The sequence below is a fragment of the Elephas maximus genome, chromosome 3, assembly GCF_024166365.1.
Source record: "Elephas maximus indicus isolate mEleMax1 chromosome 3, mEleMax1 primary haplotype, whole genome shotgun sequence".
Taxonomy (NCBI): domain Eukaryota; kingdom Metazoa; phylum Chordata; class Mammalia; order Proboscidea; family Elephantidae; genus Elephas; species Elephas maximus.
Genome location: NC_064821.1, coordinates 69066510 through 69092360, shown reverse-complemented (window position 1 = coordinate 69092360; position 25851 = coordinate 69066510). Strand labels below are relative to the sequence as shown.

At 41.7% G+C, this 25851-nt stretch overlaps 1 protein-coding gene across 1 annotated transcript in view; it reads left to right on the top strand.

Moving 5' to 3' along the window:
- The window catches only part of TAF12 (TATA-box binding protein associated factor 12), a 28687-nt gene extending 3815 nt beyond the window's left edge, over positions 1 to 24872 (top strand). The window contains exons 2-6 of the mRNA XM_049878474.1: positions 10806 to 11057; positions 12914 to 12991; positions 16313 to 16427; positions 19721 to 19809; positions 21545 to 24872. Of these exons, the coding sequence (XP_049734431.1) occupies positions 10890 to 11057; positions 12914 to 12991; positions 16313 to 16427; positions 19721 to 19809; positions 21545 to 21580 (486 nt within the window). The 5' untranslated portion in view covers positions 10806 to 10889 and the 3' untranslated portion in view covers positions 21581 to 24872. The remainder of the gene's footprint in view (positions 1 to 10805; positions 11058 to 12913; positions 12992 to 16312; positions 16428 to 19720; positions 19810 to 21544) is intronic.
- Positions 24873 to 25851: the final 979 nt, after the last annotated feature.

Genomic DNA, 25851 nt, shown 5'->3' with positions numbered 1-25851 from the left:
TCAGCCTTGGAAACCCTGTGAGGCGGTTCTGCTCTGTCCCGTAGGGTTGCTGTGGGTCAGAATCAACTTGACTACAACGTGTTTGGTTTTTTGGTTTTAATGGCTTATGGTGATGAGCATTTTTTCATGTGTTTGTTGGCCACCTGAATTTCCTCTTCGAAGAAGTGTCTGTTCACGTCCATTTTTGATTGAGTTATTTGTCTTTTTGTTGTTAAGTTGTAGCAATTTTATGTATATTTTAGATATTAGACCTTTATCAGATATGTGCTTCTCAAAGATTTTTTTCCCAGCCTATGGGTGGTCTCTTTACTCTCTTGATAAAGCCTTTTGATGAATACAAGTGTTTAATTTTCATGAGGTCCCAGTGATCTATTTTGTCTTCTGCTGCTCGTGCATTTGTTGTTGTGTTTGATAATCTGTCACTAAAAAAACTAGGTCTTATAGTTTTACCCCTATGTTTTCTTCCAAGAACTTTACAATAGTACCTAAAAAAACAAAATACCTAGGAATAAATTTAACCAGGGATGTAAAGGATTTACACAATGAAAACTATAAAACACTGCTGCAGGAGACTAAAATAGACCTAAATAAATGGAAAGATATTTCATGCTCGTGGATAGGAAGACTTAATATTGTGAAAATGTCAATACTACCCAAAGTGATCTACAGATTCAATGCAGTCCCAATCAGAATTACAGCATTCTTTACAGAAATGGAAAAATTTCTTCACTTTATGTAGGAAGGAAAGAGGCCTGGCGTAGCCAAAGCTATTTTGAAAAAGAACAAAGTAGGAGGCCTTACACTACCCGATTTCAAAACATACTAAATAGCTACAGTAATCAAAACACCTGGTACTGGTTTAATGATTGACATATAGACCAATGGAATAGAATTGAGAGCCCAGAGATAAATTCATAACATCTCTGGTCAACTGATCTTCGACAAGGATGCTAAGTCCATACGATAGGAAGGAACAGTCTCCTCAACAAATGGTGCTGGCGAAATTGGATTTCCGCATGCAGAAAAATGAAGTAGGACCCACATCTCACACCATACACAAAAATTGTTACAGCTGAAACAGTCAAGTTCTCATCCTATACTTTTAACATAAGCACTTACTAGAGATGGCTGCTTTTAGATAAGGATAGCAGAGAGACATGGAACAGTGACTACCCTTCTCCAGTAATACATACTATCTCAGTTACTTCCCTTTTCCAGTAATGTCTTTTATTAAAACCTACTCAAACTTACGTGATCATGAGCACTTTCAAGTAAAAAAAATCATTTATCACAGCCCCACAAGTTAGATATTGTTAATACCATTTTACGTATAAGGAAATAGGTTCAGAGAGGCTCAAAGAGGTTAAATTACTTGCCTGAAACCACGTGGTACTCAGTGGCTAAACCCCAGTCAAATCCACTTATGTTTGCCTTTGCTTTTCTGAGTGGGTTCCTCTGCACATCTCAGTTTGCCCATCTGCAAAATAGAAGTGATAGTTATACAAAGCACATCTTTGGAAGACGTCCCTCCCTTCCCCTTTAAGACTCCTCTTAATGTCGAGTCCTGCAGTTTATTAGGGTACGTATGGAGTATAGTATTTGGCGAGAACTAAATTCCTCTGTTTTCACAGAGGCATAGATATTCAAGATACAAAAGCAGGGCCTGTGTACAGCTTTTCCGTGTGATGCAGTAAGATATATTTAATTTTAAATTTAGGAGGCCAAGAAAGACCAACTTGAAGAACAAGGACTTAAACTGGGTTAACTTTACAGTTGTAACATGAACTGGATGATTGGGGGAATTGAGCTAACTTAGTTTTTTCACAATGAGTTAGCCTATACTCTGTGCAAGTGCCAATACTATGTGCAAGTGATCAAAACTTATTTACGCAAAATTATGAGGTAGAGCCTGATACCGTTCCAAAATACTTGATTGGTTTAATGATAGTTTATTTCTAAGTTAATATTTATCTATGTTTGCGAAATGTTCTCTGTTTCACTTATTTGTGGTGCTAGCATTGAATGAGTTATAATAGAATTTCAAAGTACCAGATCAGAAAACCATTGTGCTAGATTTAGAGCAGATATGAACATGAGAAATATTACTTTTGACCTGAAGTCTTTATAGAATGCCCCAAAATGTTTTGGAGGCAATACATTCAGCAATGGTTATATTCTGCACTCTGAAGCAGGTGTGTTGGAGGCGAAGGACAAACTTTGAAATTAGTATGTATGGGCGTATTTAAAATCTTAAGCTATTAGAGCTGGAAGAATTTGCCTCATCTAGCTCCTAATTACAGATGTAGAAACACTGGCTGAAGGAAGTTCAGATGGTGAACTAGGATGGTACCCAGCCTCCTGTCTGGGATCTTCCTTGTGCCACAGTGCCTCTCATCGTCCTCCTGCTGACCAGTTGTTACTCCCATTTTTTTTTTTCCAATCCACTCTTCTCTTCTTAATCTGTGTCACTGTTACAGTGGTTATAGGGTGCCACCAGCGTATGGGCGTGTGTGCAGAGTTAATACCAGAATGGGTGAAAAAAATTTAGAATAGAGAAGAGCATATATGTATTAACATACATGTTTATTAGTGTTTATCATGTGCCACACACAGTCCTCTAAGTACTTTAGGTACTTAAACTCAGTGAATTGTCACAACAGCCCCAGAGGGTACACTTTATTGTTAACCCCATTTTTCAGATGAGGAAACTGAGGCATAAAAAGATTAGGTAACTTGCTGAAGGACATACAGTTAAAAGTGGCAGAGTCTGTACTTGAACCCAGACACCACAAGCCCATGCTCTTGACCAGTGTGCTATATATGTTACCTTTCTGTTAAGTCAAAAATCACCTCAACGGGGACAAACTGATCAACCTTAGCATTAGCTTCAAATTGGAAAAAAGCCTGCATTTCTGTTTTCAAGTCTCACAGACTGCAATGAATTGGCTCTTTTTGGTTTATTTAGGCTACGAAATTTGAGTTCATTTAGATACACCTAGAAGTCAGAGAGGAAAGAAACAGCTAGGTAGAAAACCCAGTTATTAAGTCATATGCCACAGCAATAGAGTGTTTATCAGGCCAGTAGACCCCTTGACTCAGTATTTTGTTTAAATAATAAATTCCTGGACATTTCAGAGATAAAAGAATTTTAAAGACAACTGGTCTTCTATTTCCCTATCCTTTTTACTTTTTTTTTGAACAGTTAATGGAACTGATGCCCAGAGAAGGCCAGGGTCTTACAACTATTGCCAGGTCCTTCCAGTTCCCTACCCTCTGAAAAATCAGATTCATTAATAGGGTTTGTGACTGTATTTCTGTTTGAGATACAAAGTTGTTAAAAGCAATTAGGAGTTGTCATATGCAGCCTATCTGCCACAGTTTAAATGTGATCAGGGTGGAGATAGACTGGATAACTGAATAGAACTCTAACCACACAGTCTTGTTTTGATAAAATTGTTAAATATTTTCAGCTGTAAACCATTGGGACATGGACTTTCCAGACTTATTTGTGAATCGTCTAGCACATGATTTCCACATAGTAGGTGCTAACAAGGGTTAAATACTATCATTGTTTTTTCAAACTGTCTCACAGATAATACGTGTTTTTACACGGTGGTACATCCCTATCTCTTGGCATTCTGAGGAAGTGAGAGTTAGAAATTGAGTAGCCCAAAGGTAGCCATGATATATTACATAATGGATCCAAGTTATTTACAATCAGTTCATTCCACTGTGCTTGGTCCACAATCAAACATGATGAAAGTTGCCAGTAAACAGGTAATTTGGTGAGGAGGGAGAGTGCTGACATGTCGTGGGGTTATTAACCAATGTCATAAAACAATGTGTATACTGTTTAATGAGAAACTAGTACTGTAAACCTTCATCTAAACCCAAACCAAACCCACTGCCGTCAAGTTGATTCCGACTCATAGCAATCCTGTAGGACAGAGTAGACCTGCCCCATAGAGTTTCCAAGGAGGGCCTGGCAGATTCGAACTGCCCACCTTTGGGTTAGCAGCCGTAGCACTTAACCACTACGCCACCAGGGTTTCCCTTCATCTAAAGTACAATTTAAAAAAAAAAAAATTGAAAGAGAAGGAAAAAAAAAAAAACCCAGGTAATTTGGATATGGAGTCATTGACCATTCTGATCTGATGGTTACATTTTGTTTTCCTTTTTTTTAAGTTATTTTTTAATTTACATCCAATAAAGCTCACTCTTTTGGGGTACAAGTCTCTGGGTTGTAACAGATGCATACTGTCACGTAACCACCACAACAATCAGAACACAATACAGTGGTACCCTTCCCTGCCAAAACGTTTCCCTTACGCTGCTCTGGGTAGTGCAAAAGGTTAACTAACGTGCTTGGCGGGTAACTGAAAGATTGGAGGTTTGAGTCCACCCAGAGGCGTCTCAGAAGAAAGGCCTGGTGATCTACTTATGGAAAATCAGCCACTGGGAACCTGTGGAGCTCAGTTCTAACACACACAGGGTCACCATGAGTTGGAACTGACTCTACAGCACCTGAGAGAGAAAGAGAGAGTGTGTGCGCGCTCCTTCATAGTCAAGTCCTCTCCTGCCTCTACCCCCGGCAAACCACTGAGCCATTCTGCATCCCTGTAGCTTTGCTTTTTCCAGCATGTCACATAAATGGTATACTGTAAGCAGCCATTTGACTCTTGATTCTGGCACTTAGCATAATACATTTGAGATTCATCCATGTTGTTCCATGTATTACCAGTCTTTTTACTTCTGAGTAGTATACTGTTTTATCGGCATACCATTGTTTATCCATTCACCAGTTGAAGGACATTTGAATTGTTTCCAGTTCTTGACAATTATGAATAATTTTGCTGTAAATATTCATATACAGGTTTTTGTGTGAATGAACTTATACTCGTTTCAATTTCTATAGGGTAGTATTTAGGAGTAGGATTGCTGAGTCATATGATAAGTGTATGTTTATATAAGAAACTGTCAGACTTTTCCAAAGCATCTATACCAATTTAATTTTAGCTATGTATGATTGAGCCTGGTGGTGCTATGGTTAAGCGCTGGGTTCAGACCCACCCAGCAGGTTCACTGGAGAAAGCCTTAGCTATCTGCTGCCGTGAAGATTACAGCTTAGAAAACCCTATGGGACAGCTCTATAGGGTTGCTATAAGTTACAATCAATTGGATGGCACGCAGCACCAACAGCAGCAGTGTGTGAGAGTTTCAGTTGCTTTGCATCCTCTTCAGCACTTGGTATTGTTAGTTTTTATTTTTTTAATTTTAGCCATTCTAATAAAACAAAAAAAACCAAACCCATTGCCTTCAAGTTGATTCCGACTCAGTTGATTCCGACTCATAGCGACCCTATAGGACAGAGTAGAACTGCCCCAAGGAGCACCTGGTGGATTTGAACTGCAGACCTTTTGGTTAGCAGCCATAGCACTTAACCACTACGCCACTAGGGTTTCCAGCCATTCCAATAGGTGTATAGTAGATATCTCATTATGGTTTTAATTTGCATTTCCCTAATGACTAATGAGGTACAGATTTGCCCAATGCAGTGTGTCTTTGATTTCTTGACTGCTGCCACCATGGGTGTTGATTGTGGATCCAAGTAAAATGAAATCTTTGAACACTTCAACCGTTTCTCTCTTTATCTTGATGTTGCTTATTGGTCCAGTTGTGAGGATTTTTGTTTTCTTTATGTTGAGGTGTAATCCCTACTGAATTTGGGTGTATGGTTAAAGTACTAAGTCTTCTCCCATTTTGGTCCCATAGGCTACCAAAATACCACTGTTTTCCCTCCCCCTCAAGGCAACCACTATTGTCAGTTTTTTATGGCTCTTCCCAGGAATAATTTGTGCATTTACAAGTGTGGGTATATGTTTTAATAAATGATAGCAAGCTATTCTTACTACTCTTAACAGTTTTATAACTGAATAATATAACTTGGAGCTATATTGAGCTTCCTCATTTTTTTAAACAGCTTGAGATATAGTTCACATATATGGTTCACCTATTTAAAGTGCAAAATTCCATGTTTTTTAGTACATTCATAGGGTTGTACAACCATCGTCATAATCTAATTTTAGAATTTTTCATCCCCCACAAAAGAAACCCCATACCCCTTATCAGTTAATCTCCACTCCCCTCTCTCCCCAGCCCTAAGCAACCACTAATCTACTTTCTGTCCCTGTAGATTTGCCTGTTCTGGACATTCCGTATTTTGTGACTGGCTTCTACTTAGCAAAACGTTTTCAAGGGTCTCATTCTTTTCTAATGGATTTCATTATATAGTTGTACCCTAATTTATTTAACTGTATCACTTTTGATGAACATTTAGATTGAGATTCCTTCTATGTGTAGTATTCTATTTACATATAAGTTTGACTATAATATAAAGTACCGAAAGTGGAATTATAGGATCAAAACAGTATATACTTTTCTAATTTTGGTAGATACTGCCAAGTAGCCATTTATAGAGACCTCTGACTAGTTTATATTCTCCCCACTCCAACAATGTATGAAACGACCTCTTCTCCATAAATATTCAAACAGTATATATAAAACTTCTGGGTTATTGCCAAATTAGGAAGAAATAGTAGCTTGTAGTTTTAACTTGCATTTTTATTATGAATAAGCATAAGGATTATTTTGTTATCTTCAGAGCCATTTGAATTTCTTTTTCTTGTACCGTCATGTTTTCTGTAATTTTTCTTTTCAGTGGTTAGGTACTTATTGATTGTAGATTTTTTTAATGTATAAATCAATCCTTTCTCTTTGATATGTGTTGCATGTATTTTCATAGGTTGTCTTTTGTCCTTTGACTTTGTTTTTTACCATGCAGACATTTTTTTAATTTTTATGTAATTGGATATTTTTATGTATCAGTCTTTTCTTTTATGACTCCAGAGTTTTGCATCATCTTTCAAAAGGCCTTGACAATATTTTTTCCTGATTTTTAAAATTTGAGATTAATTGTTAATTCACATGCAGTTATAAGAAATATCACAGAAAGATTGCTTTGTTCACTTTGCCCAGTTTTCGCCAATGGTAGCATCTTGCAAAACTGTAGCACACTAGTGGAGCCCTGGTGGCACAGTGGTTAAGAGCTCAGGCTGCTAACCAAAAGGTTGCCAGTTGGAATCTACCAGCCGCTCCTTGGAAACCCTGTGGGGCAGTTCTACTCTGTCCTATAGGGTCACAGTGAGCCAGAATCGATTCAATGGCAGTGGGTTTGGTTTTTGGAATAGTATGCTATGACAACCAGGATATTGACATTGATATACTCCACCAATTTATTCAGATTTCCCCAGTGTTATTTGTATTCGTTTGTGTGTGTGTATGTATTAATTTCTGTACAGTTTTATCACTTGTGTAGGTTCAATTATCTGTCACCTCAGTGAAGATACTGAACAATTCCATCACCACAAGGATTCCTTGTGTTGCCCTTTTATAACCATACTCACTTCCCTCTCACCCACACAACCCAACCCCTGACAAGCACTCATTAATCTGCATTTCTAAAATTCTGTCTTTCAAAAATGTGTCAATGAAACTATACAGTATGTGTTCTTTTTTAATTTGCTTTTTTCACTCAGCATAATTTCCTGCAGGTTTGTCCAAGTTGTTGCATGTATCAGGATTGCGAAGTAGTATGCATATGTATCAGCACTGCTAAGTAGTATCCCTATTCCATGGTATGGGTGTATCACAATTTAACCATTCACCTGCTGAGGGACCTCTGGGCTGATTTTAGTCTTTAGCTGTTACAGATGAAGCTGCTTTGAACTAGCAAGGTATCAATGATCCAGTGTCCTTGCCAGCATTTGGTGTTGTCACTGTTTTTTATTTTAGCCATTCTAATAGGTGTGCAGTTCTATCTCCTTGAAGTTTTAATTTGCATTTTCTTAATGGCTAATGATAATGAACATCTTTTCATGTGCTTATTTGCCATCTGTGTATCCTCTTTGGCAAAATACTTGGTCATGTCTTCTTTCCATTTTAAACTTGGATTGTTTTTTGGCCTTTTTTGTTTGTTTGTTTGTTTTTTACTATTAAGCTGTGAGTGTTCTTTCTGTGTTCTAGATACTAGTCTTTTGGAATGTTGTTAAGCCATAAAGAGAAATGAAGTTCTGATACATGAGATGACGTGAATGAGCCTGGAAAGCATTATGCTGAGTGAAATAAGTTAGACACAAAATTTCTTTAGCGGTTACAGGACTGGGAGGAGAAGAAAATGGCAGTAATTGCTGAAGCAGCACTGAGTTTCCGTTCGAGGTGGTAGAAAACTTGGAAGTGAATGGTGCTGGTAACTCAGCATGGTGAATATAATTGATGTCATTGAATTGTACACTTAAAAATGGTTAAAACGACAAAATTTTTTGTTGTATGTATTTTACCACAATACAATTTTTTTTAATGCATGGATTTTAAATGTTCAGTGTGTTGAGTCTGGAAGTTGTATGTTGTTGTTAGTTGCCATCGAGTTGATTCCCACTCATGGTGAACCCACGTGTGCAGAGTAGAACTGCTCCATAGGGCTCTCAAGGCTGTGACCTTTCAGGAGCAGATCGCCAGGCTGTCTTCCGAGGCGCCTCTGAGTGGGTTCAGACCACCGACCTTTCAGTTAGTAGTCGAGCACTTAAGTGATTGCCACACCTAGGGGCACCCGACGATTATATAAACCCATATAATCACCACCCAAATATGTTCCAGGGGTTTTCAATCCAGCTGTACAAAGGAACAGTCAGGGAAACTTAGGTTCATGTCAATCAGATCATGGGTATCTGATCATCATCTGCTTTGTTTTGTTTTAACAGGAAGAAGTGGCTTAGAATTACTGAAAATATAGAAGTATTGCTTGCTTTTCAACAAGATCAATGATTGAAGTAAATTGCAGTCTATTTTCTTAGGGAGAAACTTTGATTTTTCTTATACCATAGAGATTCTATTTATTTCATTATAGCAACTACCATTGGAGCTATTCCTTAAGGTTAATTCCTAATGTGATATGTGATTACCCATATTTGGCACTTTTTATATAAAAAAAAAAAATTTTTTTTTATATAGGCTATTTTTTTTTTCTTCAAATCTTATTACAGAAATTCCCATTATACAGAAATCTCCACTTTTTTACAAAAAAAAAAAGTCTCCACTTATTTTGAGGAATACACAGTACTATTTGCCAAGTCCCTTAGAGGATAAAAAAATGCGAGGATGTTATTTGAGAAGTATAGTATTTTTCAGTGTGAGGCTAGAGTGACAATTAGTGCTGTACACTAGGATACAGTTTGATAGTCTTTAATAAGCCTTTTTCATAGAACTTGCTTGGGAAAAAGAGTTTACTTTTATATCATTACAATAATTATTACCATGTTAACCTTTCCTAACAATTTCTTCCTGTCCCATTGGTAGCACTTGTGGGTAGGGGGGAAGGTATGGGCTACATGTGGTTTTAAAAATAAATAAGTGATCCCGATACTGTGCTGTCCCCCTCGGCTGGCTCTTAGCCAAACAGTCAGCCCCGTTTCTCTTGGTCATTTAACTAGTGCATGGTTAGTTGTTTTTATTGAAAATAAGCCAAGAGAGGATGATTGCTTAGATTAGAATACTAGACAATATGTTGGGGAGGAACTTTGCAGTGGAGGCAAGAATAGAACAGAAACACACACATTCAGGTTGCTAAGCTTTACCAAGTTCTGAAAGCCATTGACATGATTCCTGCAGGTTCACATTCCACAATTTTGCTCAATAAACACTTTCATATGCTGCTAGTTTATTTCTAACAATAAAACACTCAAAATTATAGAAAGATAGTGTATATGCACTACAGCTATCATTAACTAATTTTAAAAGTTGTGTATGAAAGAGATGGAGATGGTTTTCTTGGCACCCAACCGGGACAAGGAGATACAATTCTCTGTATCTAGTTTGCCTGCGTCCTGGTTGGTGAAGATGTGCCAGGCCATACAACTGAAATGGTTCTGTAGCAGGGGTGGTGCTTGATGCCGGTTGTTCATTTACAGGTAGCTTTTGAAAATGGCTGCCTCTCATTTCTCCGGGCTCACAGCCGTTGCTGATGTAATTAAAGATCTAGACACTCAGATAGCTGTAAGTAAGCTCCTCGAGGCTGTTATGGGCAGAACTTGGTGAATGTGCTTCTGATCCTGATGACACCAAAGCTGATGTCCAGGAAACAACCTCGTACTCTAAGATTTAGAAGTCCCAGCGGCTCCAGGCTGGGGGCTCTGCACGTACTGAAAGATTGCTAACATTCAGATAAAAACTGCTTCTGATGGTAAAGAAGAGCTTACTTTTAACAACTGCTGAAATTGTGCTTATTGGGCATAGCCTGACATAGACTTAAGGATGTTTTGAAATGCCAAAATAAACTAATCTGTTTTCTGAAGCTTTGTGACTGAGTTTTAAGTATGTGATTGTGTCATGATTTATTTGAATTTAACATTTGGTGCTCAAAAAGTATGCATGTAGTACTTAACCAAGTATTCTGTTTTTATAAAGTGCTCAAACATGTTTTGCTCATTTTAGTTTATTTTTGTACACAAGAGTCCTGATGTCATTTGCTTTTGTTCTGATTTCAATTTGTGGATTATTTAATGTACTTTTGGAGAAGAGATGGTTTCTAGCTGTCAGGTGAGACCAATGAACATTCTTCATTCCGTCTGTTTTTAATGTGCGGGTATCAAATGGTCATCAGATATATCAAAGACCACATATAATTTTACTTTCAAAACTCATCCTTTATTACAGGTGCTTCTGGAGCTAATTCTGGTGTTTTCTATCTACAGTTGATTGGCCTTGGTCCTCACAGCTCCAAAAAGAAGCAGGATCTTGATAAGCTCTATGAGCTGAAGTCCAAAGCTCGACAGATTATGAACCAGTTTGGCCCCTCAGCCCTAATCAACCTCTCCAATTTTTCATCCATAAAACCGGAACCAGCCAGCACCCCTCCACAAGGCTCCATGGCTAATAGCACTACAGTGGTAAAGATACCAGGCACTCCTGGTACAGGAGGTCGACTCAGCCCTGAAAACAATCAGGTATCATCCTCTTATTTTTTGCTCTCTGTAGGCACCTCTTATGTGTTATTTGAACCAATGCTTTGAGAGTTGTCCATCTCAGATGCTACCTCTTCTTCTCAGCTGAAAAAGAAGATCTTTTCTCTCCCTGGACTTGCAAAGTTCTTTATCAGATTATCATTCATGTTCATAAAGTTTATTCATTTTTTAAAAAAAAAAGTACCAATTTTTATTCTGAATGTACTTGTGTGTATGTATATATACACACATCAGTAAACACACACGCCACCTTGTCTGTAATTAGTTATATAACTGTTAAATAAAATAATAAATGGATTCATTATTCCTGTAATAAGAGTACTTCTTCTAATTCGTACAACTGCTGCCATTATTAATTTTCTGTAGTACTTCTAAACTCTGACCCCCGATCCTGATTCTGCCCTCCAGAGACACAGAAATAAGTATAATCCCGTGACTTGGTTGTGGAGCTGACATTCCAGTGGAATGCGGGAGGGACTAGCAAAGGTGAAGGGGAGGGGGTTAAGCAGATATCCAGGAGACCAATGTTTGTTAAATGTAGAGTCTACTGGAGAAGAGCAGGAGATAAAACTATATAGGCAGGATTATGTGAAGACGTAGTGGGCCTCTACTAGTAAGTTTACATAGGAACTTTTAGTCTTTGCAAATATCTAATAGGAGAATAAGAGTTATGTAATAAACAGATATGTTTTAGGAGGATTAACTTGGCAGTAAGGGGTAAGACCTGTAGGAAAGGAGGTAGACTGGGAGGAAGACCAATTCTAAGACTTTAGCAGTAAATCCAGGCATGTGGTAAAGGCTTGAATTAGATGATAATGATAGACTGAAGAAGAGTGAATAGATGGGAAATATCACCAAATATTCACTTTAAAATTTTTCTTTTTTTCTTATTTCTAAAGTTCCTCATGTTTATCGCAGACACTTTAGAAATATAGAAAGACTAAATAGTGCATAATTCCGCCACCACCCCCAAACTAACCATGGTTAGCATTTACTATATGTCTTCCATGGTTAGCATTTACTATATGTCTTTTGATCATTTTTTAATGGCACATATATGCTATACAACATTCCCTTAATGGATCCTGGTGGCATAGTGGTTAAGTGCTGTGGCTGCTAACCAAAGGGTCGGCAGTTCAAATCCCCCAGGTGCTCCTTGGAAACTCAATGGGGCAGTTCTGCTCTGTCCTGCAGGGTCGCTATGAGTTGGAATCAACTCGACGGCAGTGGGTTTTGGTTTTTAATGAGAGAAGGATCGTAGTTATCCATACTTACACAAATATTTAGTGATACAGAGACGAGCACATATTTCCTGCCCTCTGGGAGCTTATAGCCTCTTAAGTTAGAGACAGGCAAACTTATAAATACACAGCGATAGCAGGGCACACAGCATACAATAGAGGCCAGAATGGTTGCTGTTACCTGAGTGGGCTAGGAAAAGCATCAGAAGGAGCTGCCATGAGCTGAGCAGGTAGGAGGAAGGGAGGAAGAGCATGTCCAAAGACAGCAGAGGCACGGTACAATTTGTGGTGGGCAGAGAATTGCAAATTGTTTAATAAAGGGAGAAGGCGAGGTACAGTGAGAAAAAGAGATGAGGCTGAAATAAATTCCCTGACGGCTAGATGCTTGCCTCCGTTCCAAACTGCAGTTCCCCAGGCTGCTTCCTCTTTCCTTAGAGTGTAGTCTTACAGCAAATACCACTAGGTAGACCAGACTTTGAACTCTTTGGAAAGTAGAAACTAAACTCAACAATTTGACAGTCTTTCTTCCTTACAGGGTAATGTGTTGTTTTGTTTCCTTAATACTTGGCTGAAATATCTTCTCCTGGTTAACTTTAGGTATTGACGAAGAAGAAATTGCAAGACTTAGTGAGAGAAGTGGATCCTAATGAGCAGTTGGATGAAGATGTGGAGGAGGTAAGGTGGGGCTGGATACACTGTGTCCCTGAGAGCTGCTATAGCACAGCGTGAAAAGCACAGACTTTATGGGCAGAGGAATCTGAATTTGAATATGGCTCTGCCATTTACCAGCTTCGGGGCTGTAGATAAGTCACCTAAGCTTTCTGAGCCTCAGCTTCTCCCTGTTTTGGTAGTATGATAATATTTACTATAGAGTTCTTGTGAGGATCCCATGGGATAATTTACACAAATCATCTGGCCTTTATACCTAGTAGCTGCTACTACTTTTGCCTCTCAAAAAAGACAGCGTGCTACTCATAGGCAATCACTTTCAAAAGTTTTAGCTGTATCTACAGCAGAATGTAACTTAGCATAATGTACTCAAAGTTCATTCACGTTGTAACATATATATTCCTTTTATGGCTGAATAATATATTGCATTGTAGGAATATACCACATTTTTGTTTATCCAGTCATCCATTGACTGTTGTTGTTTCCACTTTTTGGCTGTTACGAATAATGACACTATGAACATTGGTGTTCAAGTTTTTGTGTGGACATATGCTTTCATTTCTCTTGGGTATATACCTAGGAGCGAAATTTCTGGGTCGTATGATAACCGTGTTTAACCTTTTGAGAACTACCAGACTGTTGTCCAGAATACTGCATCATATTATATTTCCACCAGCTAAGTATGAGTGTCCCTATTTCTTCTACTACTTTTTCGATAATTTCTTCTCCTTGGCTTTTGCCTTCTTTCCGGCATGACCCATCCACTGCTGTTGAGTCGCTTCTGACTTATAGCGACCCTGTAGGACAGAGTAGGACTGGCCCATAGGTTTCCAAGGCTGTAATCTTTACAGAAGCAGACTGACATATCTTTCTCTCATGGAGCGGCTAGTGGGTTCGAACAACCAACCTGTCAGTTAGCAACTGAGCGTTTAACCACTGTGCCACCAGGGCGCCTTTTGGAATGACAGTTGGGTCTTCTGGATTAATCCTCTCAGGTTTTTATTTTTTTTATCTTTTCTCTCCTATTTTTCATCTCTTTAATTGTAAGTTCCACTTCTTGGGGAGATTTCCCTTAGTTTATCTTCTAAACCTTTTAACTTTTTAAAATTTTGATTATAGAAAATTTAATTTTTTTTTCTTGTTGACTGATTGGTCCTTTTTTTTCCCAAGCCATTCTGTTCTTTTTTTATGGTCGTAGTAACTTATATCTCTCTGTGCATATTAATTTTATATAAAAAAAATTCGACATTTTCTTCTTTTCCCTGCATTGTCTTTGTTTCATTTTTTGGTTTATTTATTTTCCTTTTTAGTGTTGGAGACTTCCTTCAGATGCCTGGTGATCCTGGCTATCCATTCGTAAAGAATGAGCCACTAGAAAGCTAATTTGAAGCTGGACATACTGACTGTTGGTTACTAGTAGATGTCTAACAGTCTCTGAGGAAAAGGCCAAACTTGTGGCACTTCCTGATTTTCTTGTCCTGGCCCACTTTAAGCTGCAGCTGATGTCATCCACTGGGAAGAGGTGCACTTATTTGGCCTTCGTGAGCCGGTCTCAGCTGGTTCTAGCACATCACTGGCTTCACTTCAGAATCATTTGTCCACAAACCAACCTTCTTATTGGGGGATTCCCTAAGTGTCAGTATCTATACATTTTTTTCTCTAGAGCCATTCAGTAGCTCCAGAGAAAAATCCTCCAGTCGTCTATCTGGAGGGTTTATCCCTCGCTTCTAACATTCTGGAAGCAAGGCAGGAGAAAGGGCCCTGCATCTCTCCCTACCTCTGCAGTGTCTGGTGTATTCTGATTCAGAGCCACTCCCATTCACTTTCTCTAAGGAAGAAACCTGCTGGGTTCTAGGTCAAGTGTGTGTGTGGCAAAGTCACCTAGCTGCTTTTGGAGCACAGGGGTGGGGGAACAACTCTGTATATAGATGTGTAATAATTCTCCTGTTTTTAGTTCTGTGCTTTAGCCCATTTTTCTGTGATAAATGGCACTTCCGGATCCTGCATCTCTTAGGGACTTTGAAGGGCATGTCAGTTCAGTTCTCATTGGTGTCCCCTCTACAGGCACTTGTGTTGTACCTTCTTCTGTCTGCTAAGTCAGTTTCCACTCTTCATCTGTCTGTTATCTTTGTAGCAAAAATTTACTTTAAAAGTTTGTTGAGATCTCTTGTCCATTAAGGTTTCCTCTCCTGTTCTTACTGTCTTTATGGATTTATAGCTCTTTCTTTTTTCCTTTACTATTATTTTAATGAGTTTAAGGAGGTAGATGAGGTCATTTTTGAAATTGATCTGCCATGTTTAATCAGAAATCTTTCCTTTAGATAGTATCCATTTGATTCCATATGAAAGATAACCAGTCAAGTTGCCATTGAGTCAGTTCCAACTCATAGCGACCCCATGTGTATCAGAGTAGAACTGTGCTCCATAGGGTTTTCAGTGGCTGATTTTTTTGGAAGCAGATCACCAGGCCTTTTTTCTGAGGCACCTCTGGGTGGACGTGAACCTCCAGCCTTTGGATTAGCAGCCAAGCACCTTGACCGTTTGTACCACCCAGGGACTCCATAGGGAAGATATCATTAAGCAATGGTCCAGCAAAGCAGGGAAGTCTGTACTCATGGTTGTAATTTTTGTTTGTTTGGGGCAACAGAGAAAGGTATGAGGAATGTGTTGACTGATCAGAATTTCAGTTGTTTCCTATAGATTTTTAGTTTCAGAGTTCTGATCCTGGTCTTCACACAGTCTGGGAATAATTGATAGTGAAGTTAAAAAACCAGGATTTGGGTTTTTTTGAGTTTGGATCCTGGTTCCGCTGCTTACTGTTTACGTGGCTGTGAGCAGGTTAGTTTCCCTGAGTCTTGGCATCCTCCTCTGAAGAATGAGGATGAAATGTATGTCCCGTGTTCTTCACAGGATCACTGTAAGGACTGAATGAGTTTATGGAGATGGAAGTGCTTTAAGAAATTGGAAGGAATTAAAAGAGAGAGAGAGAGAGACTGTGAGGAATTACCATGATTCACTTTTGTTTTCCCACCTGATTCAGAAGAAAATGTGGATGCAGGGATTGGGCTAGTTGATCACTAGAGGGTTTAACGTACAGAAAGTACATCCACAGAAAGTGGACCGGATTAAACAGTTGATGTGTTTCTGTCATCTTTCTCATTTCTCCTTCCCACCTTAGCCCAAGTGTTGGTTCTTAGCTGCCTAATAGATTCCAGACCTGACTAAATGTGTAATTCAGACAGGTAACAGTTATCTCAGCAACAGGAGTCTACCCTGCCAATGCCATGGTTACTCCCTGCCCTTCCTCCCCACTTTTGCCCTCCCCAGATGCTGCTACAGATTGCTGACGATTTTATCGAGAGTGTGGTGACAGCAGCCTGTCAGCTTGCCCGGCATCGCAAGTCCAGCACCCTGGAGGTGAAGGATGTCCAGCTGCATCTAGGTATGTGGTCTCATTTCTTCCCGAGGTACCCACACTGCAGCCCCTTCAGGACTGCCAGAGACAGTGTCGTCAGGGGAACCCTCATGCTGGGAGGAGACTTCGGCTCTAGACCTGTGTATTCATTCAATGGCAGCATTAGAGAGAGGAGAGATCCGTCTGTGGCGGGGAGATGGAGGCCAGGCATTGGGCTTGAAACTAGATTCTGCCATTTTCTAGCTGTCTCACCTTATCCTTCCTACTTAATTTCTCGTAGAGCCTGTTTCCTCATTTGTAAAGTAGGGATCATAATATCCTCCTGACAGGGAATTGTAAGAATTACAGGTGATGTTTCTGAAGTGACTGGCACAGGCCCTGGCACACAGGAAGAGCTCAGTCATGTAGCTATGATTATGTCTCCACCATTCAAATAAAGCTGTCCCTCATTGTTCCCTTCCAGTTTTTAGCCTATTTATGCATTTTTTTTTCTAAAAATTATAATCCTAGTGTACATACAGTTTTGTATTCTGCTTTTTTCACTTAACAGACCCTCAATTTGAGCCTGAGGTTTTCTGGGACATACTTGTCTAACATTGATAACTATAATCACATGGAAGTGAATGAGCCCCCCTCTGCATTGGTTATAAAGTGATCAAAAGAAAGAGAATGTAACTGCACAGACAGGCCAAGTGAATAAGGCAGGAAATATTAAGGGGTTCAGGGCAGATGAGCCCATGACTGATTCCTGAAAGGCTTCCCTCAGCTTGAGGAGGCGCTGGTAGTCCAGGTGGAGTCCATAACAGACCTCTCGCTAATGTCCCTGGTGCTAATAGCAGAGGACACATTTTCTGGTTGTCTGTTACTGTGTAACAGACTACTCTAAAACAGTGGTTTAAAATGATGACAGTCATTTACTTTGTTCATGAATCTGGGGGTTGGCTGAGCTTAGCTAGGCAGATCTTGCTAGGGGTCTCTCATGTGGTTAAAGTCAGGTGGTGGCTGGGGCTGAGATCATCTTAAAGGAAGGTTTTATCACTTCCATGCCTGATGCCTGCGCTGGGGCAGGGGGACTCCGCAGGCATCCCTCTCTCTCTAGTCTCATATGGCAGCCCCAGAGTAGCTGGATTTTCGACATGAGAGTCCAGTGAGCGGCTTGCAGAAGCTGTGTGCCCTTTCCTAACCCAGCCTCTGAAGTCACACAGTGTCACTTCTGCCAAATTCTTTTCTTTGAAGTAGTCACAAAGACCTGTCCAGGTTCAAAGGGTAGAAACATAGACACCCCCCCCGTCAATGGGAGGAGTTTTAAACAATTTGTAGACATGTTTTAAAGTCGCCACAACAGATTATATTACTTGAGAGTTTAGCTTTCCTATTTTATACTTTAATTATTGAAAATAAAACCAGAATGCCAGTTTATTTATTAAGGGTAAGAAATAATTATCACAGAGATTAGACTACTCAGAAGCCTGCATGACCAGAAGTTTCTGTAGCAGGCCTAATGGAAGCTAAATCATAATCAGAAGATTGCTTGGAAAGAGCATGGGATCACAACACAGGGAATTAAGGAACTTGGTGTTAGATGAAGGAGTCTCTTGGTAGTACAGTCAGTTAGGTGCTCAACTATTAACCAAAAGGTTGGTGCTTCGAACCCACCCAGAGGCACCTCAGAAGAAAGGCCGTGTGATCTGTTTCTGAAAGGTCACAGCCTTGAAAACTATGGAGTGCAGCCTTACTCTGCACACATGGGGTTACCATGAGTCGGAGGGGACTCAACAGCAACAGGTTTTTGGTGTTAGATGGCATCAGACCACACCACTGGGCAAGGGTGAATTTGCCAATGGGCTATAAACTCTTGACGCCTCCCTCCGGAACAGGACTGGGATGGGTACTCCAGTGTTTGCTCCTGACCCATTTTCTATATTTACGTGGCTGAATAGTCTCCCCTTCTGACTGACAGTCTTTCTTTAAAAATGTTAAAATTAAATGAGATAATATACATAGAATGCTTTGCACATTTTATTCACTAAATGATTGTAGCTGCTGTTTTCTTGATATAAATACATCACATATATAGATACACATGATTACATACACATACGTACATACATGTATGCATTCGTGCCTGGGAGCCCTCTTTCTTTAAAGTAACTTTGTATATCAATACTGTGGTCCACGTTGAGTTGATTGCGAAGTTTAATTCCCAGAGAATAAGCTTAGTGTTACCTTCAAGTACTGACAACAAATATTGTAGCAGAAGGGTTCAGACATTTTTCTCCCAAAAGCACAAAGTGAACCAATTCAAACTAAAACATTTCGGTTTTCAAAGAACTATTGGAGAAGAGCTGTGTATCACATTATTCTAGAGCTACACATGAATCATTCATTCACACAATATTTGCTTGGCATTAGATCCAGCGCATAACTATGAAACCACAAATATTCCATTTGATTTAACAGCCTGCCTGGGATAAAATAAGTTTGGCGAAACATACCCTATTTTCAGTGCTCTGGGGGACTGTGATAAAATAGTGACCTATTCCCTAAATACCTTGTGTAAGTATAATTTTTTATATTGGGTTTGCGTGAAGTGCAGTACACCTTTATTTATTTGTGAGTTTAGAGGGCCGTGTAACTATATAACTATGCCAGTCACTGACAAAGTGAAATAAAGTCCCTGCCCTCTGGAAACTTCTATTGACAGCCTTACAGGGATGATTCTGTTCAATGGTACAAGGGCATAGAGCTGTGATGTGAACGTACCTATAGCTGTATCCTTATCCCAGGCCCTGGGCTAAACACTTTGCCTACATTATGTCACAGAACTCTCTCAACCATTCTATGAGGTAGGTACTGTTATTACGAAGTGAAAGGTGAAGAACTCGAGACCCAAGGTCACACAGCACCTCAGTGAAGCAGCAGAACTGGAACTCAGCTCTTAGCTCCGGAATGCCGGAAATGCCTTTCTGTTCCTTGTCTTCCTTTGGTTTGAGGGGTTATTTTGAGCACAGGAGTGGGACAGTTCAAGGAACAAACGGCTTTCATTTTCTGTGGGATAGACGAGCCACGTGAAAACCTCAGGGTTCAGCAGTCACAGCTTTGATTAATTTATCACTTTTTTCTTTGCAAGAAGCTCAGACTAGTTGCATCCTTTAAAGCACAGGAGGAACTCTGTACAATTTCCTCATAGGATCCTTCTGTAGGGTTAGTGTCAGGACATTGATTGCCCAGCCTAGTCTCCTTGCCCCTTGCCTGCTGGTCACGTTGCACTGACACTGCCTCCTGGTCGCCTTTTCTCTGTGTTGGCCCCTTCCTTGCAGAGCGCCAGTGGAACATGTGGATCCCAGGGTTTGGCTCTGAAGAAATCCGACCCTACAAAAAAGCTTGTACCACAGAAGCTCACAAACAGGTGAGAGGCTGTCAAAGCCCCAGGGGGCAGCCAAAGCCCCAGGGGGCAGCCAAGCGGGAGCCCCTGATCAGTGTCTCAGAAGGGGGCAGGTACACACAGCTACCTTCTAGGGGCATTTAGCTACCACCGTTGTCCCTTCCCCCACCCACCGAACCGCACTCTATGGACTAAAGGTCAGAGAGAGCAAGAGGCAGCAGCAGTCCATGGGAAATCATCAGCTGTTTCCTTGGTACTGTTGCCACATGAGTCTTTTTTTTCTCTCAACTCTGATGAGCATCGCTTAAAGCTATTAATTCTAGGTTCTAACGTGACTAGAGCTTACCCCCTCCACACCTCCTTACTGAAATCTTCCTTCATAATTGCTGATTTGAACACCATATATGGCCCTATGAGTAGAGGGCAGGTTAAGGAAAGCAAATACAAACTATTCTTGTGCAGGTAGGTAGCACCCAGGCTGCCCTGCCAGGCATTCTGGTCCCTATCCCAGCTTAACCTCTGTTTTCTGCCCTCTTTCTTTCTTTTTATTGTAGTAAAATACATGTAACATTTGCTATTTAAACCATGTTTAAGTGTACAGTTGAGTGTCTCAGCGCCTCTTAACAAGGGTCCCAGAGGCTGGCCTAAGAACCTCATGCCGCTTTTGCTGTCGAACAAGTCATCCCTGTCATTGGTCAGCCCGGCAGCAGTGTTGACCTCCCACTGACAAGGCTGTTTTCTGTCTTAATTTTACGGGCCATTTGGATTTGAAAAGTGAGCTTTTTCCATAGCCAAGTATCTCTGGAGGAGACCTGGTAGCTCAGTGGTTAAGCACTTGACAGCTAACCGTAAGGTCAGGGGTTTGAATCCACCAGCCACTCCATGAGAAAAAAGATGCGGCCATCTGCTACCATAAAGATTACAGCCCTGGAAACCCTGTGGGGCAGTTCTACTCTGTCCTACAGGGTCACTATGAGTCAGAATCTACCCGACAGCACAGTTTGGTTTTGGTATCTCTGGAGTGGATAGGTTTACAGAGCCCACAGCGGAAGCCCTGCCAGGAACTGCCAGTAGCCTAAATCCAAGGACTGTGGTGCTCTTCAGAAGGGAGTCAGTCCCTCCAGACTGCCATTTTGGCTCTGCTCCCAAATTATCCACTTTTAGCCTTATGTATTTATTTAGTCAAAAATGTAATGTTGAGGCAGTCTCTTGGTCAAAAAGAGTGAGCAAAGCAAGTTAGTGATTTGGCCAGTGACTGGTAACAGTAAATTTGAAACCAGTGATCTGTTTATCTGTTGGGTTGGGTAGAAGGTGTAGCCTTCAGTTTCCCTTCACTGTAGGTCAAGTGTGAAATGTCAGCTCCTTTTGTGTGTGGCAGCAGTTTTCAAGTAGAGCCCCCTTCCCTGTTTGCTCCATCATCAGAGAAAGAAGAGACGGGTGTTTGATGGCCTCTCCCCTACATCCCTAAAAGTCAAGGCTGTTACCGTCTCCTGCCTTTAACTTTTTGCCATCCTGCTAGCCTAGAGCAGTTTGGGTGTCTTGGTCAATGGAATGAGGCCACTGGCCCATCAAACATCTTTGGAGCCCTGCAGATGGCTCTCAGGTCCCAAAGGAGCCTGCTGAGCTGCCTATGACTGTGGCGTCCCCGAGGGCTGCAGCCTGCAGTGTAGACTGTGCTGCCTGCGCCCACGCGTCAGTGTCCGGACTTCAGGCTCCGGACTCTAACCTGGGTAACTGCCGTATTTCTCTCTCCTTTCAGAGAATGGCATTGATCCGGAAAACAACCAAGAAATAACACACGGAAAGGTCAGGGAATGGACAACAATGCCTTTGGAGATACTTGAGCTGAGGCCTCAGCCATCTCATCCATGGAATTTTTTTTTTTTAGTGCTTTACAGAGAAGCATATATTTTTTATTAACAGTGCAGCAATATCTATAATGACTGAGAGGATCTGCCAAAAGAATAAAGCCTCCTATCCCACCTTCCAGCCCCTCTTCCCTGCCGTCTCAAAGAGGAGCAGTGTATCTTCCAGAGAAGATTTTATTTGTGGTTTATTATATAAGTGATTGGATATGGGACAGAGCATCGTGGTCTTGTTTGGTGAGACAGTATTAGCAGGATGTGTAGAGGTTTTTGTTTCCTTCTCCCCTCGCCTTTCCTGTACTTTGTAATGTCAGTGTTTATATGAATATGACTTTAATTTGCTTTTACAGAATAAAGACGTTATTAATTGAAAGACACAGGACGTGTGGCTTACAGCCTTTGGAATGCCAGAGAGTTAGGAGGGCAGCAAGGCTGGTTGTAACTGCCTAGTCAGCAGGTGGCTGCAGAAAACTCAGGGGTTTTCCATTCTTTTACTCCAAGAGAAGCCATACCAGCCACAGGAGTTTGAGTCTGTTTCCGTGCTGTAAGAATCAGGCAGTGGTGACCAGCTCTCATGAGCCCCAGACTGAAGAGGCATCCTGTTCTAGCAGGGTTACGTGGCTAAGAGCCTTTTTGACCTGCTCTGTCTGGAACTCCTGAAGAAAGTTGCGTTCGTTCTTGGCCCTGTAAAAGAATGGCATAGCCTTGGGGCGAGGCCTGTCTCTCCAGGTGCCTGTCTTGTCTTAATTGTTGGTATCCCCGATCCCTGTCATTTCACCACCCAGCAGAGGAAACCGAGCCCCTTCCAGACCTCAAAGCCATGTCCTTCAATGTCATCTTGTCCTGTGCCCAGCTTAGACCTTGTGCATCGTGAGGGTTCCATGGACCTCAGGGAGGGTGGCTTATCGGCCCAGGGGTCACCAGCTCAGGCACGTCCACCTTGCCCTGCCTTGGTCCTCTACCTCCTGAGACTTGGTCTGAGACAGGAGCCTTTCACTCCCTCCCCCTTTGACTTTGGCCCCATGACCCCTCTCTTCACAGCCTCATAGAACTCTTGGGTAAGCAGCTCAGAGGCAGCGCTGATGTTACCGTTGCTCTGGCCAAGGCCTCAACACAGCAAGCCCCAGGGAGGTTGCCAGCTTCTCCCCTCCTTTGCATCACCTGATGTTCAGCCACCAGATCACTCCTGGGGACTGCAGCGAGGAAGAGGACATAGAAGGGTTTCACTTTTCCCAGAACCTCCTGATGCCACTAGGCGATGCTCTTAAAGGATGTTCTGTTGGTGATGTCAAACAGCAAGAGGCCTCCAGCTGAGCTCTGCTAGTAGGAGTGGGTCACTGACCTCGCTAGGCAGCCAAGAAGGAATCCAGAATTAGTTTTGAGTCCTCTCTTGACAACAGAAGGCAACAGTGGAATGGGGTGGGGAATGGAAAGAGCTGGGGTAGAGAGTCAAAGGCCTCAATTTGTGATCAGGTAAATGGCTTCATTTGAGTCTCGCTGTCCTGTCTGCATACTGAGGAGCTTGTTCATTAAGCATTGTCTGTGACTGTGCTGGGCAGTAGGTGCAGTGATGAATGCAAACAGACATGGGCACAGTGCTGTGATATGATCAATGTAAAACTGCCACTGTGACAAGGCTACAAAGGAGAGGTTCACAGCACAGGTAGGGGCTGACCTAGGTGGGAATGAGAAGTTCTGTTTAAGCTGCGATTAGAGGGGTTCAGGTGAAAAGGAGTGAGGATCTCTTTTAGGAGAAGGAATTTCATGTGTACAACCCCTGAGACAGTACTGAGGTAAGTTGGGCCAGGTTGTGCAGGGCCTCCTATGTCCTAGCAAAGAGTGGTCTTTATCTGAAAATAACAGGAGCCATTGAAGGATTTTTTTTTTTGCAGCATGACATGGTCAGATTTGCAGTTTTGAAAAGATCATTCTGGCTAGGCAGCGTGGAGCACAGACTGGAGTGGGAGGAGAGAAGGCAGTTGTGGGAACAGTAATTAGAAGGCTGCTGCTGAATTGACCTACTAAATTAAGATGGTGGTAGTGGAAGTGGAGGAAGGAGCCCTGGTGGCACAGTGGTTGAGCACTTGGCTGCTGACTGAAAGGTTGGCAGTTCGAATCCACCAGCCACTCCGCAGGAGAAAGATATGACAAGACTGCTTCTGTAAAGAGTACACCCTTGGAAACCCTATGGGGCAGTCTTCTGTATCCTATAGGGTTACTGTGAGTCAGAATTGACTCAACAGCAACTTGCTGGGTCACCAGTGGGATTACAGAGAAGGGGTAAATTTGAAAGAAGTTTAAGTGGTGTACTCAGCAGGACTGGGTGACTGGATATGAGAGTAAAGGAAAGGGGATGTCACCAAGCAGGAAGGGATCCTCTGACTCAGTGAGTCATGCACATGGCCCTCCACCCCGCTAAGTAACCACACCCACTTTAGTCTCAAGAGCCTAGCACAGCGCTGAGCACACAATAAAACCAAAAAAATGTGTTGCCATCAAGTCAATTTCAACTCATGGTGACCCTGTAGGTCAGGGCAGAACTGCCCCATAGGGTTTCCAAGGAGTGCCTGGTGGATTTGAACTGCTGCGCTGTTGGTTAGCAGCCCTAGCTTTTAACCACTATGCCACCAGGGCTTCTCAGCACACAACAGGACTTGACAAATGGTGAGGAGCTCCTGGCATACCCCGGGCAGTAGATTCGCAGGCTCCAGTGTAACAAAGGTTGTCATAGATGCTTCCTTCCTAGGGCTGTGCTGAGCACCTTACATGGGTGAGCTCATTGTGTTTTCTCAACTGGCCTGAGGAAGAAAGAATAGGCCTACTCTGTGGCAGGCACTTTATTTGTGATACTTTATGTAACCCCAGATGAGGAAACTAAGGCTTAGAGAGTTTCAGTAATTTACTCAAGGTCACATAGCTAGTAATAATGGTTCTGGGATTTCAACCAAGTTCATCCAAGCCTACACTCTTAACTGTGACCTAAACTCTGTCCCTAAGTCCTGTGGAGACAGAGATAAGAAGAGTGGCTAAGGAAAGAGAACAGCATTGGCAAAGGCCCAGAGGAGTAAAGAAGTCAGCGGATCGATGTGGCTAAAACACAAAGTGCAAGATTAGGAGAAAGTGGCCAGAAATGAGCAGAAGGTGAGCCGGGGGTGGGCAGGCCTCAGACTAAGCAGTGGGGGCTTCATCCTGGCTCTCTATGAGGGTACATGGAGCTTTCAGTCCATTTCCCATGCCTTGGAGGCTGCCATGTGAGTACTTGGGGGGCGGGGGGAGGGTGGTGTATTATGCGAGGCCCAAGGGGCTGGCTTAGGCTTCCCTCCCTCTTCATCCTGATCAAAATCTTTAACTTGGACATTTTAGGGCTCTGAGAAAGAATCCATCTAACCAGAGGATTCTGTTGCTAGAAACAAGCATATAATCAAAAAGTTTGAAAACCACTGCACAGGCAATGGAGAGCCAGTGATCAATGGGATTGTTTGCCTTTAGAAGGCTCCCTCTGGCTGCCAGTGTGGGGAATGGATTTGGAAGCAGGCAGGAGGGGACTAGCCAGGAAGCTGTTGCAGTTGTTTGGACTAAAGGTAGAGGAATAAGGCTTGAGCGGTTTTCTCGAGAAAGAATTAACCAAAAAGCAGGGGCAGGGGCTGGTTGCAGAACTAGGGGTGAGTTCTGAGGAAACAGAAGGAGCCATCTGGGATCAGGAAGCTATTCTGAAACAGGTCTGTGGCTGCATGGGATGAGGCTTGTAGGAGGGGGGCAGAACTGGCCTAAGATTTTATAATTTCCCAGAGTTAGGAAAGAAAAGACCCTTAGAGGTCATACAAGATGTCACTGTTAAGTGCCATTGAGTTGGTTTGTAAATCATGGAGACCTGTGTACAACAAAACAAAACACTGCCTCGTCCTGCACCATCCTCACAATCCTTGCTATGTTTGAGCCCATTGTTGCAACGACTGTGTCAGTCCATCTCGTTGAGGGTCTTCCTCCTTTTTACTGACCCTCTGCCAAGCATGGTGTAGTTCTCCAGGAACTGGTCCCTACTGATAACATGTCCAAAGTATATAAGACGAAGTCTCACCATCCTAGCTTCTAAGGAGCATTCTGACTGTACAGATTTGTTCATTCTTCTGGCAGTCCATGGAATATTCAATGTTCTTTGCCAACATCATAATACAAAGGCATCAATTCTTCTTCCATCTTC